The 22,726-nt window shown below is 52.5% G+C and overlaps 1 protein-coding gene across 1 annotated transcript in view; it reads right to left on the bottom strand.

The window, feature by feature from the left end:
• Positions 1-7,004: 7,004 nt before the first annotated feature.
• The window catches only part of JAKMIP3 (Janus kinase and microtubule interacting protein 3), a 52,545-nt gene continuing 36,823 nt past the window's right edge, over positions 7,005-22,726 (bottom strand). The window contains 15 exon segments of the mRNA XM_039731426.1: positions 7,005-8,960; positions 8,963-8,978; positions 9,693-9,734; positions 10,777-10,842; positions 11,119-11,322; positions 14,477-14,554; positions 14,626-14,694; positions 15,032-15,097; positions 16,832-16,891; positions 16,976-17,074; positions 17,502-17,600; positions 18,274-18,336; positions 19,115-19,198; positions 20,947-21,075; positions 22,466-22,594. Coding sequence (XP_039587360.1) covers positions 8,683-8,960; positions 8,963-8,978; positions 9,693-9,734; positions 10,777-10,842; positions 11,119-11,322; positions 14,477-14,554; positions 14,626-14,694; positions 15,032-15,097; positions 16,832-16,891; positions 16,976-17,074; positions 17,502-17,600; positions 18,274-18,336; positions 19,115-19,198; positions 20,947-21,075; positions 22,466-22,594 — 1,482 coding nt within the window. The 3' untranslated portion in view covers positions 7,005-8,682.

Below are 22,726 nucleotides of genomic sequence, written 5' to 3'. Positions count from 1 at the left end.
ACGTGCCCTTGTCACCTCAACCACCACCTGCAGGGCTTCCAGTGAATACAGTATTTTAAGACATGAAGTATTTCAGTAGAACCCAAAATGAACTTGTTTTAGGCATGAAACGCAGAAGCAAAAACGCAGCTCATCCCAGAATCCCAGCACTGGTATTGGTATCTGGTAGGATCGGAGCTTGTTAAATCATTTCCATGATAGTCATCTGCTGATACCAAAATCCACAACCTTGGCCTTAAAACTTCGCATTCCTCTGGTTCAAATACCACGCTTCTCTGACCACTCCCTTCCTTCTGTTTCTGCAGCTGAGCTCCCTGTGCTGGGTTAAAACATGGTTGATGTACAAGAGCAGGAAGAGGTTGAACAATTTCAGCATCAAGGCTTTTCTTCATAGCTTTAGAAGCTCCAGTGGCGCAGGTACCTACAGAATAAAATAAACACAAGTTTAACTACAGCTGTGGTCCTCTCCTCCACATGGGATTTTTAATCCCACAATCTACAACATTTCCATTCCATAGGTTGTGCTGGGTTGTTAAGCAGCTCACAGTTAAGTCTAACTTGGAGTAGGCTTAGCCAGTTACTATTTTTTCCCTGAAAAAAGAGATAATTTATTAAACGTTAAATGTACTGTTTTCTCCAGGCTGTGCCACAGATCAAACAATTAATTTTCCTTAAGCAGCACTCCCCTAACAGCTTTGGGTAACACTCAGAATATGGTGATGATCGTGAGGAACGATGAATTTAAAATTTGCCTCATCTGAGTTAATAACCGCGGAGCCAAATTCCCCCTCCCGGGGGAGGCGAGGCGGCTCCAAGGACGCGGTGCCCGCGGGTGGGAGGGGGCTGCTGCAGCTGCCCGGCCCTTCCCGTGCCCTCCTTGGCCCCGTGCCCGGCTCCCACCTCCCACCCAGCCGCGGGAGCAGCCGGACGGGGAATGCGGGGGAGGGAACAGCCGGCCCATGGCTGGAGCCGAGGGAATCCCCCACTCCCTGTCCCTTCTCCATCCCCTGCTCCATGCCTCTCCTCCCCAGTCCCAGCAGCAGCTGAATCCCCTCCCTGGCGCAGCCACTGTGCGGGAAAGGGTTAACCCTTCCCAGCCCGGCCGGCAGGGCAGAGAACCCCGGGCTGCCCTCGAACCGAGCCGGGACACCTTGCACAGAGCAGGTCCTGCAGGCCAGGCGGCTCCTGTCCCCCGAGCCTTGAGACAGGGATGCTGCTCACGGCTGGCAACAGCACCCCAGGGATTTCAGGAGCAATTCTGAAAAGAGACCGAGAAGCAGGCGGCAGAAGAGGAAGCAGGAGCGGCTGACACGGGGTTTTTCCTTTCCTTTTCCCTTTCCTTTCCTTTTTCCTTTTCCTTTCCTTTCCGTCCCCGCCGGGGCTGCTGCGAGCCTGGCACACGGCACAGTCACCCCTCGCTCACCCCGCCGAAGACACGGACCTGTTCCAGAGAGCTGTAAAACTGGGACAGCAGCCTTTGAAAAACGGTAACGGCTGGAGCGCTGATGTTTGTGCCTCTGGGCACTCCTGGCTTGTGGAAAACAGCAGCTTTGCTGAAAAGAACAAGGCAGGAATGCAGCTCCTCGAAGATCAGGGATCAAATTTCATGTGAGAAAGGAATCACAAAACCCCAGAATGGTTTGGGTGGGAAGGGACCCCAAATCCCACCCATCCCAGCCCTGCCATGGCAGGGACACCTTCCCCTGTGCCAGGTGCTCCAGCCCCAGTGTCCAGCCTGGCCTTGGGCACTGCCAGGGATCCAGGGGCAGCCCCAGCTGCTCTGGGCACCCTGTGCCAGCCCTGCCCACCCTGCCAGGGAAGAGTTTTTTCCATAGATGTAAGCTAAATTTCCCCTGATTTGAATCCATTACTCCTTGTCCTGTCACAACACTTCTGAAGAAGAATGATCACCCTCATCAGCACAGCCTCCTACCCAGGCTGCAGTGAAGGAGATACATATTTACACATTCATCCTTATCTATGCATATATATTTACATGCTTATTTATATATACATAGGTTTATTTATATATATCACAAGGGACCATATGGCTGGGGGAGGCACCTGACAGCATCCTGGGCTGCTGGGAAAAGCTGGGACATGTTTGGGGAGTAAGGAAAAGGCACCAGAACCACCGGGCAGCACCTGGACTGGCCAAGGGAATGCCCCACTGAGCCCCTTGAGCAGAGTTACCAAGCAGGTGAAGCGATGCTGGAGGTGGTTCTGAGGCAGCTCAGCCCTCTCTCCCAACGAAGAGTCTGCCTGGAGGAGCCTGAGGTTCATCACTGCTAAACCTGAATCCAGCCTGGGACCCGCTGCTGCCTGCCAGTGGGACAGTAAATCATGGATCCCTCTGGGATCCCTGCAGTGGGAAGGAGGGGATCAGAGAGCCCCTCGGGGGGCTGTGGCCTCGGGGGCTGGACCCCATCCTCACTGGGACCCCAGCAGCCCCAGGAGGTGGGGATGGGGAATCTCTCATCTTCCCACTCATGCCCCCGTTGAGAATAAACAGGTGGAGTTTCACGTCCATGCAAAGAACAATGGGCTAGACTTGCCTTCCTTGCCTTTTCCCTTCCTCTCCACTGGATTCACAGAGGGCATTTATGGCATATTCAACCCCTCCTGTGCACATGGACACAAATGCAAATAACCCACTGGGACATACTGCAGGGCAGGGAGGGGGCCCAGAGAACAGGAAGATGAGAAACCACAAGCAGAATAAAATACAGAGGGGAGATATTTAACCATCTAAAAACGGTGGCCATTTAGTTCCAATAGGTTCCACAGAAAGGGGAACACTTGAGGTCAGGGAAGAGGGCAGGACAGGTCCCTGGGGAAGAAGAGGAAGCTCTTTTTACTTTTCCCCCTTTTCCTGGTAAGAAAGAGGAAACTGCTGGCTGCAGTGAAGCAGCCAAAGATCAGGGTAACAACAGTTAATAGATTACACAAATAGACTTACCCAAATCTCAGCTGCACCCCCAGCTTTGACAAAGTGCACCTTCTTTTTTAAGATGCTATTTTTTAACACCTGCTTTTGTGAGCAGGGTGAGGGCATGAACACACTCAGGCAATTCACTACAGAGTCTCTGCAAAAATTCAGATTCTTGATTGCATTTCAGGCCCCAGTCCCATGGTTTTTGTGGCTGGGGGATGGGCTACCAGCCCTGAGAATCCCAGCAATCAGCAGCCCCTCACTGTCCACTTAATTTCTTACTTAATTCCTCATTTTAGATTTAATGATTAAGAGCACTGTTTCATAGGACATCCCAGTGAACATGTCCATGGTGTATTTTGTTCCTGTCTATACTGACTTGGAAAATTCTGGGGTTTTCCAGTCCAATTTACCAAGGAAGGAGCGTTCCCAACCATATCCATTTACGCTGACAAACGCTGTGAGTGTTTGCTGAGCAGAGGAACTACCCACGAGCATAAAAGCACTTCACCTCATCAATATTCACGGGCTGGAATCTGAAACGCTGTTCCCGGCCCCCTGAAGGTTTCCAGCAGCGCCAGGAGCCCGGGGGAGGCTGGAGCTGGGCTGGGGATGCTGGGCATCACTGCAGCCGTGCCCGTCAGTGCCAGCCCTGCTCGGCCAGGCCAGGAGTGCAGGGAGCAGCCAGCACGGCTGGTTCCAGCCCCTCCTGCCCACCTCCTGCACACTCTCGTGCCAGGCTGGGCCCTGGCACTGGCATCACCTCCTGTGGCCCCACAGTCAGGCTCTGCCCCACGGGCACGGGGGGATTCTGACACAGACCTGCTGCAAACTGTGTCTGCTGCAGCAGAAAACAGGGCTGCTCCCTCGAGGCATAACAGCAGGGGTTTAAAAGATGTTTCCTTCCATTACAAACTATTTACCTGCGATAAAATCTTGGTACTACTCATTTTACACACACACACATATATAAATACAAATATGTGCACAGAAACCCACAGCATTTTCTTTCCACACTGGATTGCCAGCGCAGCCCTCTGTGACAGCCCGACAATCCTGTCACTGCCCTCCCCAACTCCCAGGGGTGTTCACAGCATCCTTGTTTACAGCAAGGAGCAAAGTGCCCCCCGGGCAGCTCTCCTAGGAAAAGCCACTGACAGAGCAGCACCTCCTCAGCTGCCTCTGCGGATCTGTGAGGTCTGTACAGCCTTAGTGACTGGGACACGTTCTCCTTTCCCGGGGAGCTTCCTCTGGCATTTCTGCTGCCCTGCAAGTGCAGACATATCGCTGGGCACCCAGCCCTCCAGGGCAGGGCTAGTTACACAAACACAGCTTACAAACAGAATGCATTCTTTTAACAAAACTAGCTTTATGATAGATTTTCCAGCTGAATAATTCTCCAGGCTAACACTGAGTTTGGTAAACTACAAAGATACGTGCCCTTATTATTTGCAAGAGCTCAGCAAGACTCTGATTACGGGTAGAACCCTTCAGCTGTGATGAGAATTGAAGCTGCTCTGCCCAGCTTCATTCATCCCCATTTGGGGAATGAAAGGTGAAATGAATGATTATCTTTAAAACCAGCTTGGTGGAGCAGGCTTTTACCCTGCCAGTTAGGTGGAGTTTTCTTTCTGAGAGCAGGCTGAGGATGGAAGGCACCGGGGTTTTGAGGGGGAAGCACACAGGACACCAAATTTCTGCTGCTGCACAAATTCACACCCCAAAAAAGCTCTTCTCTATTTCCCACAGAAAGAGGAACGCCCATGTAAATGACTGGAGGGAAGGCTGGAGGGGCCTCGGAGCAACCTGGGGTGTGGGAGGTGTCCTGCCCGTGGCAGGGGTGACCTTGCAAGGCCCTCCCAACCCAAACCCTTCTGGGACCCTGTGCTGTGTGTGACACCCCCACAGCAGCACAGGAGGGGGAGGCTTTAGCTGCAGAGAGGTAAATGCAAGGCTGCCCCCGGAGCCTGCCCAGGAAGCACAACCAAAAGTGCCTGCTGTAATTAAGCAGATGTTTTGCTTAGAAGGAAAATCCCAGCTGGCCTTGTTGAAGGGTTTCCCCGTGGGATTTGGCAGAGCCATGGAGGAGCAGCCTCTGCACAGCAGAGATGGCTGGGTGAGCGGTGGGGAGCTGGGTGAGCTCCCAGCCATGCCCTCCTCCAGCACCAGCCCCGCTCGCCTGCCCCAGGGCCTCCATGTCCCCCGCCTCAGCACAAATTCAGACCGACATTGTCATTTCTGTGCATTGCAGTCTGCAGCAGCCCCGAGACAGCGGAGCAGAGCCGCCGTGCAAGGAGACACCCCCTGCTCTTATACAAATTGACAGTTATTAACACACTGGAAATCTCTCCTCCATTGCTGAGCCAATCCTGCTCTCCACCGAGAGAGAGAAACCTGCAAGATTTACAGCACGGTAAAAGGAATAAAAGCTTTTGAGTCAGTGCCTTCCCAGGAACGCCTTTGCTCAATGGGAGTCTCCTTGACTGCCTGAATTTGCCCACACTTCACTTCAAACAAGGATGTCCGGGGTCACCCTGCACAGCAGACTCGCCAATTAGCATTCTGAGGCTGAGCTCATTAGTGCCCCTGTGGAGGAAGTCATTTCCAGAGGGGCTGAGCACACACACAGGGCTCCAGCAGCTCCTCATCCCCCTGTGGATCCTTTCTGAAGGGGGGAAAAACCCCAAAGCCACCCTCTGCTGACAGCGGGGTACGCCAGGAGCACAGAACAACCTGCTGCTGTTCAACTGATCCGTGGGCAAAGTCATCAAGGAAAAGGAATTACCTACAAAACTGAGAGGCTCACGGGGACAGATCTGCTCTGGGGTGAAGGAGGTTCCCCTGGGGAAATGTCCCCATCCTGCTCTGGGGTGAAGGAGGTTCCCCCGGGGAAATGTCCCCATCCCACCACACCTGTAACCGCGGTGAAATAAAACCACCCAGCTCTGAACTCCTGCAACTGGTATTTCTGATTGCTGCCTGCAGTAGGAAATACATTGTTTATTCTTAATTAGAAATATTAAGGGCCATTTCTAAAGAGAATTTATACTGTTGTAAGAAACACAAGGGTTAGAGGAGGATCTGAAAAGAGGTGGGTCCACCATGAAGCCAAAACTGGCTTGCTGCTGGTGGCCATGGCTGGCATTTGGGGAAGAGGCACCTCCCCACGGCCCCAGGGCACGCTCAGCTCCACAGACCCCAGCTAAACACAGCAAGCTGCTTTCAGAATCACAAACACAGACTGGCCTGGGGAGCAAGGGACTGCAGAGATCAGGTAGTTCCCCCCTCTGCCATGGTGCTTTCCCTATCCTTCTGTCACTGGAAAATTGAAAGCAATAATTTAATATTATTTGTTCCAGCACGTTCCACACGTTGCTTCCTTTGAATGAACAAATATCATATGGAGCTATAATAAATGCTGGGAATTTTAATTAATTAAGATAATCAAGGAAAAAAATATGGACATTAAAGCCTCTTCTATAGATGTAAGAGTTAATTTCTAATAAAAAATTTCTCTTAGGTAACTGACAATTTATTTATTTGGTCACAGGCAAGTGCTACCCATCCCTGCAAGCCTCCAGTGTCCAAAGTTAAAGAGACACTGAAAAATAACTGAAATACCATCCCAATCCTGCCTGGGACAATCAGATGGCCTGTAAAGCAGAATTCTCTCCTCCAGGGCACACAGCTCCCAGTTTCCCCGGGCTGCAGCACCCTGCACTGGGGTGCCACTGATGGGGTCTCTGCTGGGGGGCACCCCTGGGTGCCCACACCCCACCTGGGCACTGCCCACTTTGGCCCACAGGAGAGCTTCTTCTCATAGTGGAATTACAATCTGATGCCTGATTAATACATAAATTTGGCACGTAAATAGCACTTTTATAAAGCTGCTCTCCCCATCATGTTCATCTGCCAAGTAACTCCTTATCAGCAGAAATTTGAAAAAAAGTGAGGGGAAATTGTGAAATAAAATACTTTTCCGATTAGTATTTATCTCTTCTATGCAAAATTAAAAATATTTTTGTTTCCTGCATTTAAAATGTTTTTGCTTTTTTCTTTTTAAAGTGGGTCTCTGCTGGGGGGCACCCCTGGGTGCCCACACTCCACCTGGGCACTGCCCACTTTGGCCCACAGGAGAGCTTCTTCTCGTAGTGGAATTACAATTTGATGCCTAATTAATACATACATTTGGCATGTAAATAACATTTCTATAAAACTTGTGCAACTGCAGCTTTCTCTGCTGCTCTCCCCACCCTGTTTATCTGCCAAGTAACTCCTTATCAGCACAAATTTGAAAAAAAAAGTGAGGGGAAACTGTGAAATAAAATACTTTTCTGATTAGTATTTATATTTTCTATGCAAAATGAAAAATATTTTCATTTCCTGCATTTAAAACATGTTTCTTTAAAAGCAGCATGACTGCTTGCTGTCCATACAAATCTGACAGTGCATTTAATTACCTCCCAATAATTTTGTATTAAGAGTGACCACTGATCTAAAACACAAACCCAGCATTTGTTATTATATCACAACAGAAATTTAACACCAAAATTATTAGCAATAATTAAATAGTATTTGCATAAAGACTTTGGTAATTCCAATACCAAATTCAGTATTTCCTCTGTTACCACCTGAAGTATTTTAACCCAAGTGAGAGAGACCAGCAGGGGAGGGAGTTCCACAGAATCCCAGGATAAAGGGGTTTCCAGCTGGTCAGCCCATCTTACCTGCCCAGAGCTCTGATCCCTTCCTGTGCTCCCAGGGAATGGGCACCGTGGGACCCTGGCTGCCAGCAGGGTCCTGGCCTTGGTCCTGGCTTTGTTCCTCACCCTGGCCTTGGTCCTGGCTTTGTCCTTCATCCCTGGCTTTGTTCCTCACCCTGGCCTTGGTCCTGGCTTTGTTCCTCACCCTGGCCTTGGTCCTGGCTTTGTCCTTCATCCCTGGCTTTGTTCCTCACCCTGGCCTTGGTCCTGGCTTTGTCCTTCATCCCTGGCTTTGTTCCTCATCCCTGCATTTCTGTGCTTGGCTGTGGATCCAGCGTGGTCAGTCACACTCTGGAATTTCTTCTGGATTTCCCCCTCTTCACCTGTTTCTCTAGAGGATTCTTTTTCTGTCCTGGTTCCTGTGCCAGCCTCCCGGGCTTGGGCTCTGTGGCACTTGTGCTCCCTCTCCCCGAGGTGAGGACACCTTCCAGGTGAGGACATCTTCCAGGTGACAACATCTTCTCTTCCCTCTCCCAGCCCAGCACATGTGGATCAGGGATAATCGGGTTTAGCTCACTCTTTTCCAGATTGAACTTTTTGCTGGGACAGTGTTAAGCCTTTTGTCATTGTTCAGGGACAGCCAATTATAAATCATTGCGTAATTTTTCTCGTCATGGTTTACTGACAAGTAAAAAAAAGAAAAACAAAAAAACCCCAAACAAACAAAAAAAATTACAGCTTGGTTTCCTGAACGTAGCTCTACGTTTTTTTCCTAAAACTGGGCTCGTGGGATATTCAACAAAGCATGGGCTGTACCCTGTGCAACAGAGAAATGCCTTGGAACAAACCACTTCATTTTCACTCACATCCATCTTCTCATGAGCTACTCCTCTGGAACGCTTCCTAAAACCTTTTTCAGGACAGATTTTTGAAGAACTGTGGAACGAACGTGAGCGTGTGGCATACAAACAGGACACGGGCACTTCTACACAGAAGCAATTTGCCACCTGCCTAGCAGGGAAGCGGAATAAATTCAGTGTATCTGAATCAGAGATGGGCACTCCAGAGCAGCCTGGGCTGCACGAGGGGCGGGAGCAGAGCTCTTGGCTTTCTCTGTGGGCTCAGTTCTGTCCTCTCCAGAGGCTCCTCGGGCGTTTCGGGGGTGCAGGGGCTGCCCCAGAGCCCGGCCCAGCCTCGCTGGCAGTGCCACAGAGGGCACCTGCCCTGGGCAGCAGCACAGAGCCAGGCAGGTCTGGGGGCACGGGGAAAGTCTGTGCGGGTCTCGGGAAGCAGGGCTGTCCCTCTGGGAAGAACAGCAGGAGCACTGCAGTGGCCTCGGGGGGCTGAAACAGGAGAGGAAAACAGCAGTCAAAGAAAGCCCCCCTGGGCAAAAATAACATTCACTAAACTTCTGTGAGGTCCTGTTTACAATTATCTGCTGGACTGTACAACTGATAAAGCAGGGTCTGGGATATATTCCATTTCTGTTGTTAGTGGGGAGTGTTTCCCTCCGTGCCATGGTCATTTCTGGCAGCACGCACAGAAATAGGGCAATTTATCCCCTATTTACACGGGAAAAAGGGGATTCAGGGAGGCCCTGGGGCCCAATGCCTGGAGGAACACACCCCAGTAAATGCCACCCAAACCCACCTGGTGCTGTCCTGGGGCAGGACAGGCTGGCAGGAGAGGGGCTGAGGGTTTGCATGGGCTTCCAGCACAGATCAGCTGGAGCTGCCCCTGGTGCACAGGAGTCACCCCAGGCTGGGGGCTCTCCCCGGCTTGCCAGAGGTTTCCTTGCTTTTAAGCCTGCTTAATTTTTCCTTGTCCTTCCCTCTAAAGAAGGAAGTTCTGTTTGACAAGTTTTTGCCTGCTGGTGTCCAGGTTTCACGTTTGTTTTTTTTTTAAGGATTTGGAGATTTCCATTTTTGGGTTCTCTGGCATGCCCAAGAGACCCTTCAATCCTGCTGACACAGCAAAAGGAAGCTCTTTTCTCTATGGGAAAATAGAGATGCTCTAGGAGGAGAAGAGGAGAGAGCAGAGGAGACTCGAGGGCTTACCTTGTGCATGTGGCCTGAAGGACTATGACCAAAGAATGAAAGCTAAAGAGAAAAATAAAAACAAAAATAAAAACTGAAAAGGGGAGAGAAGAGAGGAAAAAATGGAAGAGAAGAAAGAGATTAAGAGTTTACAGTGTGTTTAACTGAGAAATAAGCTGTGGTTACAGACAGAGCACAACAAAACTCTCAGGTGAGAAGAAATATGGAGTGTGAGGTAAAGTCTGAGTGCTTGGGGCTGAGCTGTACCTGAGCCTGGCCATGCCACGGACAGGGCAGGGCTCGCTGAGGCTGTTCTGGGGTAAAACACAGCCATGCCATGGACAGGGCAGGGCTCGCTGAGGCCGTTTTGGGTAAAACACAGCCGTTTTGGGACAGGGCAGGGCTCGCTGAGGCCGTTCTGGGGTAAAACACAGCCGTTTTGGGACAGGGCAGGGCTCGCTGAGGCCGTTCTGGGGTAAAACACAGCCATGCCATGGACAGGGCAGGGCTCGCTGAGGCTGTTCTGGGGTAAAACACAGCCGTTTTGGGACAGGGCAGGGCTCGCTGAGGCCGTTCTGGGGTAAAACACAGCCGTTTTGGGACAGGGCAGGGCTCGCTGAGGCTGTTCTGGGGTAAAACACAGCCGTTTTGGGACAGGGCAGGGCTCACTGAGGCCGTTCTGGGTAAAACACAGCAGTTTTGGCTGCCTGCAGAACACACTATGACATGAACTGTGGCTGCAGGTGAGGGAGGGGAGCAAAGCCCCCGTTCCTGCTGGGAAAGGCTGCTCCATGCACTGCACGGCCAGGGGCTGGCATGGGATGGGGGGAACAGGGAGTAACACCCCTTCCCCAGAGCTCTGGCCCTTCCAGGGCATGGCTCCATCCCTGCCCAGTTTCAGGCTGCCCTGAAGGGTAGCAGGGAGGGAGGACTCAATTCAACCAGCTCATGTCCCTCCTCAGAGGGAGAAGCTGTTTGCCTGGAGCTGTCCCCTTTCCTCACTGCACTACACACACAGCTCTCTCCGAGGTGGTTTCCTTGGCCCAGGTGAGATGGGGAATGGTCATGTGCACACACAGCAGCTGTTCCATCTGCATGACCTTACCTTTTCCTCTAACTCTTTTATTTGTCTTTTTTGGCCTTCAATTCTTTCTTCTAGCTCTTTAATTCTCTGTCAGATTTCAAATAAAAAAATATTTATTAACCAACCAAATACAGATGTACCCGGAAGATGGGTTTGGGGGTTATGGGGGACATGGACTGGATGTGCTGTGCTTCTACCAAACCCAAGTGGGTGTGAGGCTGTGGGTGAGCGCTCTGAGGCTGTCACCGTGTGTGACAAAGGCAGGAGCAGCACGCTGCCCTGTGCAGGGGCATCCCGGGCCACGCAAGGCCTGGCCAGCTCGGGACAGCCCCCGGGCCATCCCTCCCTCCTGCCCCCACGCACCTGCTGGGCGTGCTGGATGAGCTCCATCCTTTCCCGCAGGATCTGCGCGTCCCTCTCGCGGAGCTCGCTCATCACCTGCCGCTTCCACTGCTCCACGGCGCTCTTCAGCTTCTCCTTCTCCTCTTCTGAAAGAAGTTCGGAAATTTTGGCTCCAGCTTCTTGCTGCAGGGCATCATAGAGCATGGCTTCTAATTCCAGAATTTGCTAATCAAAAACAATATAAAGCTGTCAGCTGGACCGTGTCCCTGGTTGGGTGAGGAGTCTGTGAGGAGAGGAGCATCCCACCCTGAAAGGCAACGGGAGCAGTGCAGGGGCTGCGTGCTGAGCCTCCACCAGGCCAGCACGGGACACTCATCCAGGGGGAAAACACCCCGGGCTGCCTCCATCCTGCAGGGCTCCGAGCAGCTCTGGGGCTGGGACAGCCTCTGGGCCCAGCCTGGTCTGCCCCACAAACGTGGGAGCCAGCTTCTCCTTGCTGGGCATGGGACATGGCCGTGGGGAGAGGAGGAAAAAAGTAAAGGAAGGGAGAAGGGAGAGGGAAAAGGGAGGAGGGAAACTGTAAACAGGAAAAGGAAGAAGGAAAGAGGTTCATAAAAGACTCATTTTGTGAGTTACAGATATTTTTACATGTATTTTTCAGCCCCTCGTTGTCCTTTCCCAGCTCTCCTGCTACCCAGCAGAGCACACAGCAGCACCATCCCTGCTCCTGCCAGAAGGAACAACTCCCTGCCGTGTGTGTGCAGCACTGGGTACCAGCCAGGGGAAAAGCCTCACGGGAAGACACTCCCAGCACCTCCTCTGGGAGCTCCAGGAGGGTTTGTGCCCAAGGAAACAACCCTGTCCTGCACTGGTCCTGCCCCTCCCAGGCAGAGAGGGACCCCCTGCATCCACTGGGATGGAGAAGTGCAGGAGAGGGACTGGCCACCCTCCCCTGGGGTCTCTGAGCATCCCTGGCACCCTCCTGGTGCTGGCAGGCAGGGTCTCCTGCCCTGGAATCCAGGATGAAGGCTGTTCCCCCAGGCAAGCCTACAGCGAGCTGAAATCTATTTCAGCAGCTTTGATCCGGAGCAGGAGAAAAGGCAGCAGCTGGTGGCACCTCTGCACACCCCCTCCAGAGCTGGTGGCACCTTGCAGAGCTCTCCATGGCCTCGGGGGAACCCCACTGCAGCAGAATCATGGAATTGTTGAGGCTGGAAAAGTCTCCAAGTCCCCCAGGGCAGCTGTCCCCCCGCACCGCCAAGGCCACCGAGTGCCACATGCACAGGGATCTAAATCCCTGCTGGGGCTGTGGTGATCATTCAGCTCAGCTCAAAAGCACCTTTTCCTGCTGAGCTGCTGCTGGGGTCTGACTGGTCTCAGCAGAGCCAGGGGAGCAGAGTGCTCCCAGCAGAGCAGTGCCACCACGCAGGGGCTGTGGCACTGCTGATAACTGGTCAATAACTGCTGATAACTGCTGATAACTGGTCAATAACTGCTGATAACTGCTGATACTGCTGATAACTGGTCAATAACTGCTGATAACTGCTGATAACTGCTGATAACTGCTGATAACTGCTGATAACTGCTGGTAACTGCTGGTAACTGCTGATAACTGCTGATAACTGGTGACAACTGGTTAATAACTGGTGATAACTGCTGATAACTGGTTAATAACTGGTGACAACTGATGAAAACTTCTGATAACTGGTGACAACTGGCTACAACTGCTGAAAACTGGTTAATAACTAGTGACAACTGGTCAATAACTGGTGATAACTGGTCAATAACTGGTGATAACTGGTCAATAACTGCTGATAACTGGTCAATAACTGGTGATAACTGCTGATAATTGCTGATAATTGGTGATAACTGCTGAAAACTGATGGTAACTGCTGATCCCTGCTGAAAACCAGGCATATCCTTGAAGAACACATCAGGTCTCAGGAGAAGATTCTGCTTGTCCTTTGAAAACAACAGCACCACCTTGCTAGCCTAGTGCTGTCTGACCCCTGGATTTCTGCCGGGCCCCAGGCTCACAGACACAACCGCAGCCCTGTCTGGAGACACTGACCTGGGCAGAGAGGGGCAGGGGGACCCTCCTGGCCCCCCGAGCAGCAGCAGGGCCAGCCAGTGCTGCCTGGAGAGGACCCTGCAGCAGCCAGGCTGAGGCTTTGCCTGCTAATCCTGTTGGCTCTGCCTCAGGGGATCATGATTAGCTGCTCCTCATCTCCAGGGCACAAAGGAAACATGGAAGTGAAGCGAATTTTGTAAAGCAAAAGAGCTTTTTCCACTTGAATTCCAGGGCAGAACAAAGCTTCCTTTGCTGCTCTCAGGCTGCATTTGTGCCCTGGAACAAAGCTGTGCCTGGGACACGTGTGTGGTGCCTGCAGAAAATACAGGAAAATGCAAATAAGCCTCAGCCCCCTCTGCCTGGGCTGCACACTCCTTGCACTCACTGCTTCCCATCACAGACTCAGCCTTTGGCTGCACAAACTGCTGCCAGGACAGGAGATGATGGAACCAGAGTCCCAGACTGGCCCTCAAAGGCCACCTTGTTCCATCCCCTGCCACGGGCAGGGACATTCCACTGCAAGGTGCTTTAGGGCTGGGGCCACAGCTCAGGGGGCTCGTGTGCTTTCCGAGCTTTCCACTGGGCCTTGGTTCCAGACACAGCTCAGAACGTGGCAAAATCAGCCCTAAAAATCACCCACAGGACGGAAAATGCATGGAGCAAAAGCTCCCCCAAATGGTTCAAGACACAAGTAGCCAACAGGAGGCAGAAACAGAGGCATAAACACCCACTGCTCCTCAGAACGTGAAACTGTGCTCTAGGTTTATGTAGAACCGGGAAAATGAGATAAACTGAGGGGAAACTGTATGCCTTTTGTGGATATACGTATAACCTCTCCGTCATTGATAGAAACAAGACAGCTGATGACTGAAAAGATGGGTGAAATGCCTTAGGATCAGCTAATGATGAGCCTGACTTAAAAGCAGTTTCATTTCAAATGTACACATCCCAGAATACCTCCAGCTGCTCTGGTTACAGAGGGTGTAATCCAAAACCCAAAGAAACATGCAGGCTAAAATATATATTTTAAAACACAAGACAAATGAAAACCTGAAAACCTAATTTCCTTGTCAGTCCTTTACTGAAGCTTTGGCTGCGTTAAAACTGGTGTTAAGGTAAGGTTCAGGTGCTAACCCTGGGGGGGCACTCAGACCCAGGAGCTCTGCTCACGAGGCAGTCCTGGTGAGCTCGGGTGCAGAGGATGCTGGACTGTGACCCCACACGGCCCCTGGGCACTGCACAGCAGCACTGCCCAGGGCACAGGGCTCCCCCAGGTGTGCTGACCCAGCCGCCTCTGGCAGCCCTCACCTTGTGAGCCTGGTCCAGGGACTGTTTCCTGAAGTCCAGCTCATCGTCCAGGTAGCCCTTCTGCTTGCTGAACAGCTCCTGGGGAGCAAGGAAGGGGCAGTCAGTGCCAGCAGGGCCCAGCCCCGTGCCCTGCGGCCCCTCCCCGGTACCTTCTCGTTCTCCAGGTCCAGCATCTTCTGCTGCAGCGCAGACTCGGTCACCTCGATCTGCTGGAGCCACTGGGGACAGAGCAGAGCCTGAGCCCTGGCGCCCAGCAGGCAGGCGCTGCTCCGAGAGCAGAGCCCAGCTCAGCCAGCCTCTGCTGTCTCTGAGCAGCCACAGCTCAGAGCCTGGCCCTTCCCGTCCGCCCTGGCTTTGAGCTCATCACAGCCACTGGAGCACTTGTGCTCACTGCTGCTGCCTGCTGTGCTGGGACAAGCCCAGCGCCACTCCTCCTGAAGCACCGTGGCTTTGTGTGGGGCTGTCAGCTCCCCCAGCTGCCCTGGCAGAGGGGCTGGTGCTGCCAGGAGCAGGGGAGGAGCCCTGCCTCCCCTCCCAGCCTGTGCTCCCCCTTACCTTCTCGGCCAGCGTGAGGACAGTCCTGGCCTGGATGATCACCACCTGCTCCTCGTTGGTCAGGTTCTGCACCAAAAACAGAGCACAATTACAACAAATCCCCGTGCCTCGTTACTAACCCACTGCTTGGGCCACTGCTGTTTCAAACGTGTCTGGAATTAAATATGTCTGAAGAATCATAAACTGAGGCAGAGAAAATTAATATTGTAATGCCAAATCATTGTAAAAGGCATTGTCACTATTCAGCACCAATCCTTGCCACACATAATTCTTCCCAAATTCTCATATTTACTGTCAAGAAAAGGGACACTGGATCTATTTGTACCCCACAGGGAATAAACAGACATTTACACAGGACAAGGTCAAGCTCAGCACAAAGAGCCATGGGGAGGAGAGATGCAGTGCTCATCCCACGCACCATCCTCACTTGGTGCAGCCAGGTGATGATTTTGGGGAGCATTTGTTGAGATGTTGGCCATTCCATCCATCTCCTGTTGCTTTCTCAAAGAAACCAAGGTACTGGCACTGGGCTTTGCATTTCACCCCAAGCTTCAGTGTGACCACAGGTACAGCAGAAGGGCCTGGCTCGTGTGGGACCCCGAGGCAGAGCCAGGGCAGGTGCTGAGCAGGGGGACTGTGGAGAGCTCCTGGCACATGGAAGTGCTGGGACATGGCAGTGCTACCCTGCAGGGACTGAATCAGGGAATCCTGCCATGCTCTGCATGGGAAGGGACCTTAAATCCCCCCCAGTGCCACCCCTGCCCTGGTAGGGACACCTTCCCCTGTCCCAGGTGCTCCAGCCCCAGTGTCCAGCCTGGCCTTGGGCACTGCCAGGGATCCAGGGGCAGCCCCAGCTGCTCTGGGCACCCTGTGCCAGCCCTGCCCACCCTCAGGTGTTTATAGTTCTGGTACCTCCAGGTTGTGCCATGGTCCTGGGGATGGCGCTTTGCTGGTGCCCAGACTGTCCCCAGGAGAGCTGGGGCAGCCCCTGGTGCCCAGCCTGCCAGAGCAGAGCTGGGGCAGCCCCTGGTGCCCAAACTGTCCCCAGGAGAGCTGGGCAGCCCCTGGTGCCCAGCCTGTCCCCAGGAGAGCTGGGGCAGCCCCTGGTGCCCAGCCTGCCCAGAGCAGAGCTGGGGCAGCCCAGGGACAGAGCTGTGAGAACAGTGGGGACCCTTCTGCAGCCCCAGTGCTGGGGTGGGGTCCCCAGGAGGGCCCTGGCGTGGCTGAGGGCTCTGTGAGAGCTCGGGCTGGAGAGGGGCTCTGCTCTCCCTGCCCCTCACAGCCCTGGGGCTCTGCTGACAGAGGAGAGCACAGGAACGACCCACAGCACGTGTGTGCCTTCCATGAGTGCAGTTATTCACTGCCCCGGCTGAAGGAGAAGCACTGCAAGTTTCTTGTATTTGCTTCTCCTTTTCACGCTGCTGTCTTGGCTTCTTGTTTAATGGTCTGGTGAGTCGCAAGGGTTAATGGGTTATTGGCACACTCAAAGCTCACAGCTGCTGAAACGCAAAAGCAAAGCAAATGCAGACAAGCACATCAGGAAACCGAGTGTGCCCAGTGGCCAGAGAGCAGCAAACCCCAGCAGCAGTGTGAGCAGCAGGGATCTGTGGTGTCACTGTGGTGACACCAGCCCCTGCAGGTCACTCTGCAGGAGGCAGCACAACTGCACGTGGCAGCACATGCTTTGCTCTAGCCCAGAGCAGAGGCAGACAGGCCGTGCAGACCAAGGCAGGCAGCTGTGCCCACTGCACACCAGGACAGGTGCTCCCAAAGCATGCACAATTGATTAAAGGAACATACACTTACGGCGTTATCCCCTAAAATGTCCAACTTTTTCATCAGCTCTGCCACGACAATGTCCTGGCAGAGAGAAAGGGAGAAGCAGGAGTCAGCACAGGGCGCGTGGCTTTGCCCAGGGAGGGAGAGGAAAGGAGCATCCCTTACTGTGACACCTTCAGCCTCGCAGTACACCTGCAGGGGGCTCTTCCCCTCCGTGAAGGGGCCGTGGTGGAAGGTGATGGCCGGGGACCGCCTCTCTCTCTCCTGCAAGGACAACAACGAGCCCTGGTTACCCCTCTGTGCCACACCCAGCATCAGGACCGGCCTGGCTCAGCCCACCCACCCTCCTGCCACAGCACCTGTCAACCACACCGGCGGTGTTGGTGCTGCTTTTGGAGGAAAAAAAAATTTACTGAAAGAAAAATAAAGTACTGGAGTGCTCTTCCCAGAGAGGTGGTGGATTCACCGTCTCTGGATGTGTTTAAAAAAAGGCTGGACATGGCACTTGGGGCTAGAGTGTTAGGACACAGGTTGGACTCGATGATCTCAGAGTCTCTTCCAGCCTCATGATTGTGTGAGTCTGTGACTGTTTGTGGTTCTCCTCCTTCAGCAGCCTGTGCACGGAGCCGCTGGCCCCTCTGCAGTGCCCCCACAGCGCAGTGCCCAGCAGCAGGGGCTGCCCACGGCTCACCTCCAGCTCCAGGATCCTGAACTCCAGCAGCTCGTTCTGGTCCTTGGCGTCCTGCACGTCGTGCTTGAGGCGTGCCTCCTCGGCCTCCATCTGCCTGATCTGCCAGGGCACAGGGCACGGGCATGGGACAGGGCACTCACACACTCCCAGGGCACACACACACACACACCCCCAGGGCAGGGCACGCACCCAGGGCAGGGCACACCCCCAGGGCACACACACACACACACACCCCCAGGGCACACACACACCCCCAGGGCAGGGCACACACACCCAGGGCACACAGGGCGCACACACACCCAGGGCAGGGCACACACCCCCAGGGCAGGGCACACACACACCCCCAGGGCACACAGGGCACACACACACACCCCCAGGGCACACTCACACACCCCCAGGGCACACGCACACCCAGAGAACACAAGTCTGGCCCCAGGGCACACACACACACACACACACACACACACCCAGGGCACACACACACCCACACACACCCAGGGCACACACACACCCACACACACACACACCCCCAGAGCACACACACACACCCCCAGAGCACACAAGTCTGGCCCCAGAGCACTGTCCTCGTGCACAGGACACACTCAGCACCACGGGCATTGCCAGAGCCCTGCTTCTCCAGCAGCTTTCTGAGCATCTCGTATTGGCATGAGTGATTTCCAGCAGGGCAGTGCCACACAGGTGGAGTACTGCCCCTTCTGCCTCCCTCAATCACAAGTGTTATTTGAGTAAAGCAAATGGAAACGCTGAGTACCTTTTCTACCAGCTCCTGATTCCTCCTGTACAGCGCCTGCTTCTCCTCAATCCACTTCATGTCCTTGGGGAGGAAACGAACAGCACTGCAGGTGAGGCTGGGCATTTACCAGCACAGCAGCAGGGGTTTCACTGAGCCTCACAGGGCAGAGCAACGACAGCCGGCAGTCTGGGAGCCCATCACTTCCCAAAGTAACCTCCTAAGCTAAACTTGCCCTGGCATTTTAACAGCTCTGTAGTGGGCAAATGGAATAAACACATCCCAGTGATTAAAAAACTCTTTCAGCTAAAATCTGGTTTGCATTCAAAGGGATATTCCCAACTATGTGTTTACTATCAAATTTCTATTTTGCTAAATGCAAATTACATATTTCTGCAGATCAGGCAAACTAAACTTTATCTGGAAGCTAATCTCAGTCTGAGGAATATAAAACCCACAAACCCAGCAAGAACAACTAGAAGGGGTTAAGCTGGGAAGGCAATGTTTGAATTATTAATATTTTATTGTCCTCAAAAACATTTGCTGTTTACTGCTGGTTTGTTTTTTTTTTTTTTTTTGCAGATCAGGCAAACTAAACTTTATCTGGAAGCTAATCTCAGTCTGAGGAATATAAAACCCACAAACCCAGCAAGAACAACTAGAAGGGGTTAAGCTGGGAAGGCAATGTTTGAATTATTAATATTTTATTGTCCTCAAAACCATTTTCTGTTTACTGCTGTGGTTTTTTTTTGTTTGTTTGTTTGTTTGTTTGTCAGCAGAAGAGGTGCACAAGCTGTAACCAGCCTGGGAACCTTTCTGGGCCTCCAGCAGAGAGGTGGGGAAGGGCTGGAGTCAGCATTACCTGTCCCTGCTCAGCCAGAGCCTTCTCCAGGTCTTCTATCTGAGCCTGGGACCGGTGTATTTCTGCTTGGAGCTGCTCACGTGTCTGTGGGATAGGAGAGAGAAACAAAATAACCCAAAAAATCTATAAAGAAGAATTTAAAAATAAATTTAAAATAGAATCAAACTTTCTCCAAAAGACCAAACCTAATGGAGTTACAGAAAATGTTTTAAACACCAAATGCTTTTAACAAATGATTTTGAAAGTTCTTTGGCAGAAGAAATTTGCAGCTGAGCACAGAGTATCAAATAATCAAATGTAATCAAATCAAGTCTGGGAGATAGGATTACTGATTTTGAGATTTAACTGAAGATTAACAAGATGGCAAAGCAGAGCTGGCCCCTCACAGCTGCTCTGGGCAGCTGCAGCCAGAGCCTCCCTTTCTCCAGGAAAACCAATGACAATTATGATGGCACAACTCTGGGCACACCCTTAAATCTGGGACACATTGAACACTCAGAGCAGAGCCCACATTGCAAACTGGCAAATTTCATTGACCTTTGTGCCTTTGGTGCCTTATCTGTGACTTAGAACCTCATCTATGATGTAGTGCCATATCCATTTCATGCCCCTCTCTCAGTTTGTACTGTATTTGTAGCTTCCTGCTTATTGAAATGGACACCACATTCCTACACGTGTTTTCTGGAGAGCAAATGTAATTATTGTCAGTTGTTGTATTTGTTACACACTTTCACAGCGTGTTTTCTTTCCTTGAGCCGTTTCTCTGCTATTTATCCCATAGTTCACACTGAAAGTGATTTTGTTTACATGACCCACTCTGCTGCCTCCTTTGGCCCACTATGGAAAGACTAAAATCCAGTCACTCTCACAGCTGGGCACGCCTTGGCTCGCTGGGATTTTCCTTCCAGGTGCAATCCCTGATGTTTCAGAGGTGCTCATTCTGGGAACAATGCTGGGAATGTCAGTTTTCATGCATTACACCGTGACCCGCTCCCAGTGCTCCTGGATAACACCTCCACAGAACAGGTGTAGGAACAAGTGAGGGCTCCCCAGGCACCTTTCTCCTGTTAAACAGCAAATTTGTCCCTTTGCTGACTGCAGCCACCCCTGCAGGCTGGGCATGACCCATCCTGCCAGCCCTTCAGGGAGTCAGGGAATGCTTTGGGTGGGAGAGACCCCAAATCCCATCAGTGCCAGCCCTGCCATGGCAGGGACACCTTCCCCTGTCCCAGGTGCTCCAGCCTGGCCTTGGGCACTGCCAGGGATCCAGGGGCAGCCCCAGCTGCTCTGGGCACCCTGTGCCAGCCCTGCCCACCCTGCCAGGAACAATTCCCCCGTCACTCCTCGGCACACAACAAGCTCCTAACAAAAGCAGCACTTCAGGCCAGCTGCCACAGGAACTGTGAGGCAGACAGGCAGAATAGCACAGGGCACTTAGCAATTTAATTAACAGAAAAATCTCAGCTATAAGCCTTCTAAACATTTTATGAGGAATCATGTAATCTCTCAGAGCCCAGAAGGAATTAAAGACCACGCATTATATATTTAAGGCTATCTGTCCCAGTTCTTTACAGAAAAAGAGCTTACTTTCAAGGATTTCCCACGGAAAATTCTCCCTGGATTTCCCTTGAACAGCTCAGAGGTGCAGAGCCCGAGCTGCAGCCGTGGTGGATTCTCAGCAGCCCTTCCCAGGGGGCTGGCAGCAGCCAGAGCTCCTGGAGCCGCCTGGGCGAGCCCCAGCAGAGCTGGAGGACACCCCGAGCCGGCCCTGTGGGTCCCAGCCACCCCGGCAGCCCCCGGCCCCCTGCCCGTGCCATGCAAGCCCTGCAGACCTTGACTTCTCGCTCAGCATCCAGGGTGCCCCCGACCTGCTCCTGCAGCAGGGCGTAGGCGCGCTGCAGCGCCTGGTACTCCATGGTCAGCTGCCGGAACCGCAGCTCCGTCTCCTCCTTGGCCATGCCCTGCAAGCACAAAGCAACAGCACGCTGGCTGTGCTTGCTCTCCAAAGCGCCAGAATTGCCGCTTCTGAAACGCAGTTTGGAAGCAGGGTGCAAAAAGTCTCGGTTAAGTGCCCCCAAGCTGCGTCCCCTCCGTCCCACACACATCTTGCACGCTCTTACCTCCAGGAAATGCAACACAGAAATAAAAAGATAATCCTGCCTTGGAAAGATAAAGGCTTACCTTCCATATAGCACACTAATGACTGCACCACCCTTTCTTACTGCAACAGGGAAAATCATCACATTAAAGGTGAAAATGCAGCTTTCTTTAACAACAAAAGGTTTCAATTTGGAAAGGAAACCAAGCCTGACAGCCTCACTCAATTATTAAAACACGAATCCAGAGTTAATAGTTGTTGAAGTGGTGACAGCAACATGAAAGGAGCCCTTCATCTTCTTCACCCTCCTTACAATATCCAGTATGGAACGCTTTCATGTCAGGCTGACCGGAATATTTCACTCAACATGAAATGGAATTACATTGCTGGGTGCACGCATCAACTTCCCACTGGCTGAACGGGGGGGAAGAATGTCAATACAGGAATGAAAAATAACCAGGCTCATGCATACACAAATACATTCAGATTTCCTGCAGTGCAGCCTGGTAACCATCAGGTATCTTTCATGATGGAGTGAGGAATTCTGCAGGTTCCCTTTCAGCAGATTGAATTACACACTGCAGCCAGCACACCGTGAAAAGGCTGCACATCATCAGGGGCAATTCTTGTTTATTACAAGATTCTTGTTAAGCCCAGAGCTGTGTAATGGGCCAGTGATCTGACACACACTGGGGAGTGCGTTTGTGGGGAAGCCCTGGCAAACCCAAGGAATAATCCCTTTAATTTGTATGACATTTGTGTGCTCTGCTCTCAGAGCCTCCGGAGCCCAGCCAGGAACCAGCCTTTCCCTGGAGCCCAGAGCTCAGGGGAGCATTCACTCCCTCTTTCAGCCCCCACCACCACAGACCTTGCTGCTCAGTGCTGAGCTCGGCTGGCCCAAACTGCACCTGCCAAAATGCAGCCAGGCTCAGAGTGAACACACCTCCCAAGGCCTGTCCAATTTCTCAGTTTTTAGACCTGCAACCCTGCCATAAATTCAATATTCTTAGGATATGGGATTTCCAGCTTGGATGGAAGTAGTGAAGTTACTGACAACCTGAGATGTAGAGATACCGACCAACAGGCACTGCACCAAATTTAACAAAGTGTTCATTTTGTGGTCTGGGGTGACAGAATGATAGAACAGATACGAGAGAGCAGCAATGACAGACAGAAGTGATGGAACCGAGCAGGGAGCTCATTAAAGCCAGCACCAAGGTCAGCAGCAAACCACAGGGGTTTTTGGGGAGTACCTCTTCCAGGTCGTCCTCGGGCGTGCAGGGGGTCTGGTCAGTGCGGTCCGTTTGGTAGGAGATGGAGGAACCATCAGACTCCAGGGAAGCCTCCTCGTCGTAGCCATAGAACGTCTCCACCACCGGCTTCTGACAGAGAGCAGGGTCAGGCAGTGGCCCTGGCAGCTGGACAGACTGTCCTGGCAGCTGGACACACTGCCCTGCGTCTGGACAGACAGCCCTGCACACGGACAGACAGACAGCCCTGCACAGGGACAGACA

The sequence above is a fragment of the Passer montanus genome, unplaced genomic scaffold, assembly GCF_014805655.1.
Source record: "Passer montanus isolate IOZ18808 unplaced genomic scaffold, ASM1480565v1 scaffold77, whole genome shotgun sequence".
Classification (NCBI taxonomy): Eukaryota; Metazoa; Chordata; class Aves; order Passeriformes; family Passeridae; genus Passer; species Passer montanus.
Note: the sequence above shows the minus strand (reverse complement) of the source record. Positions and strands in the feature narration are given on the sequence as shown.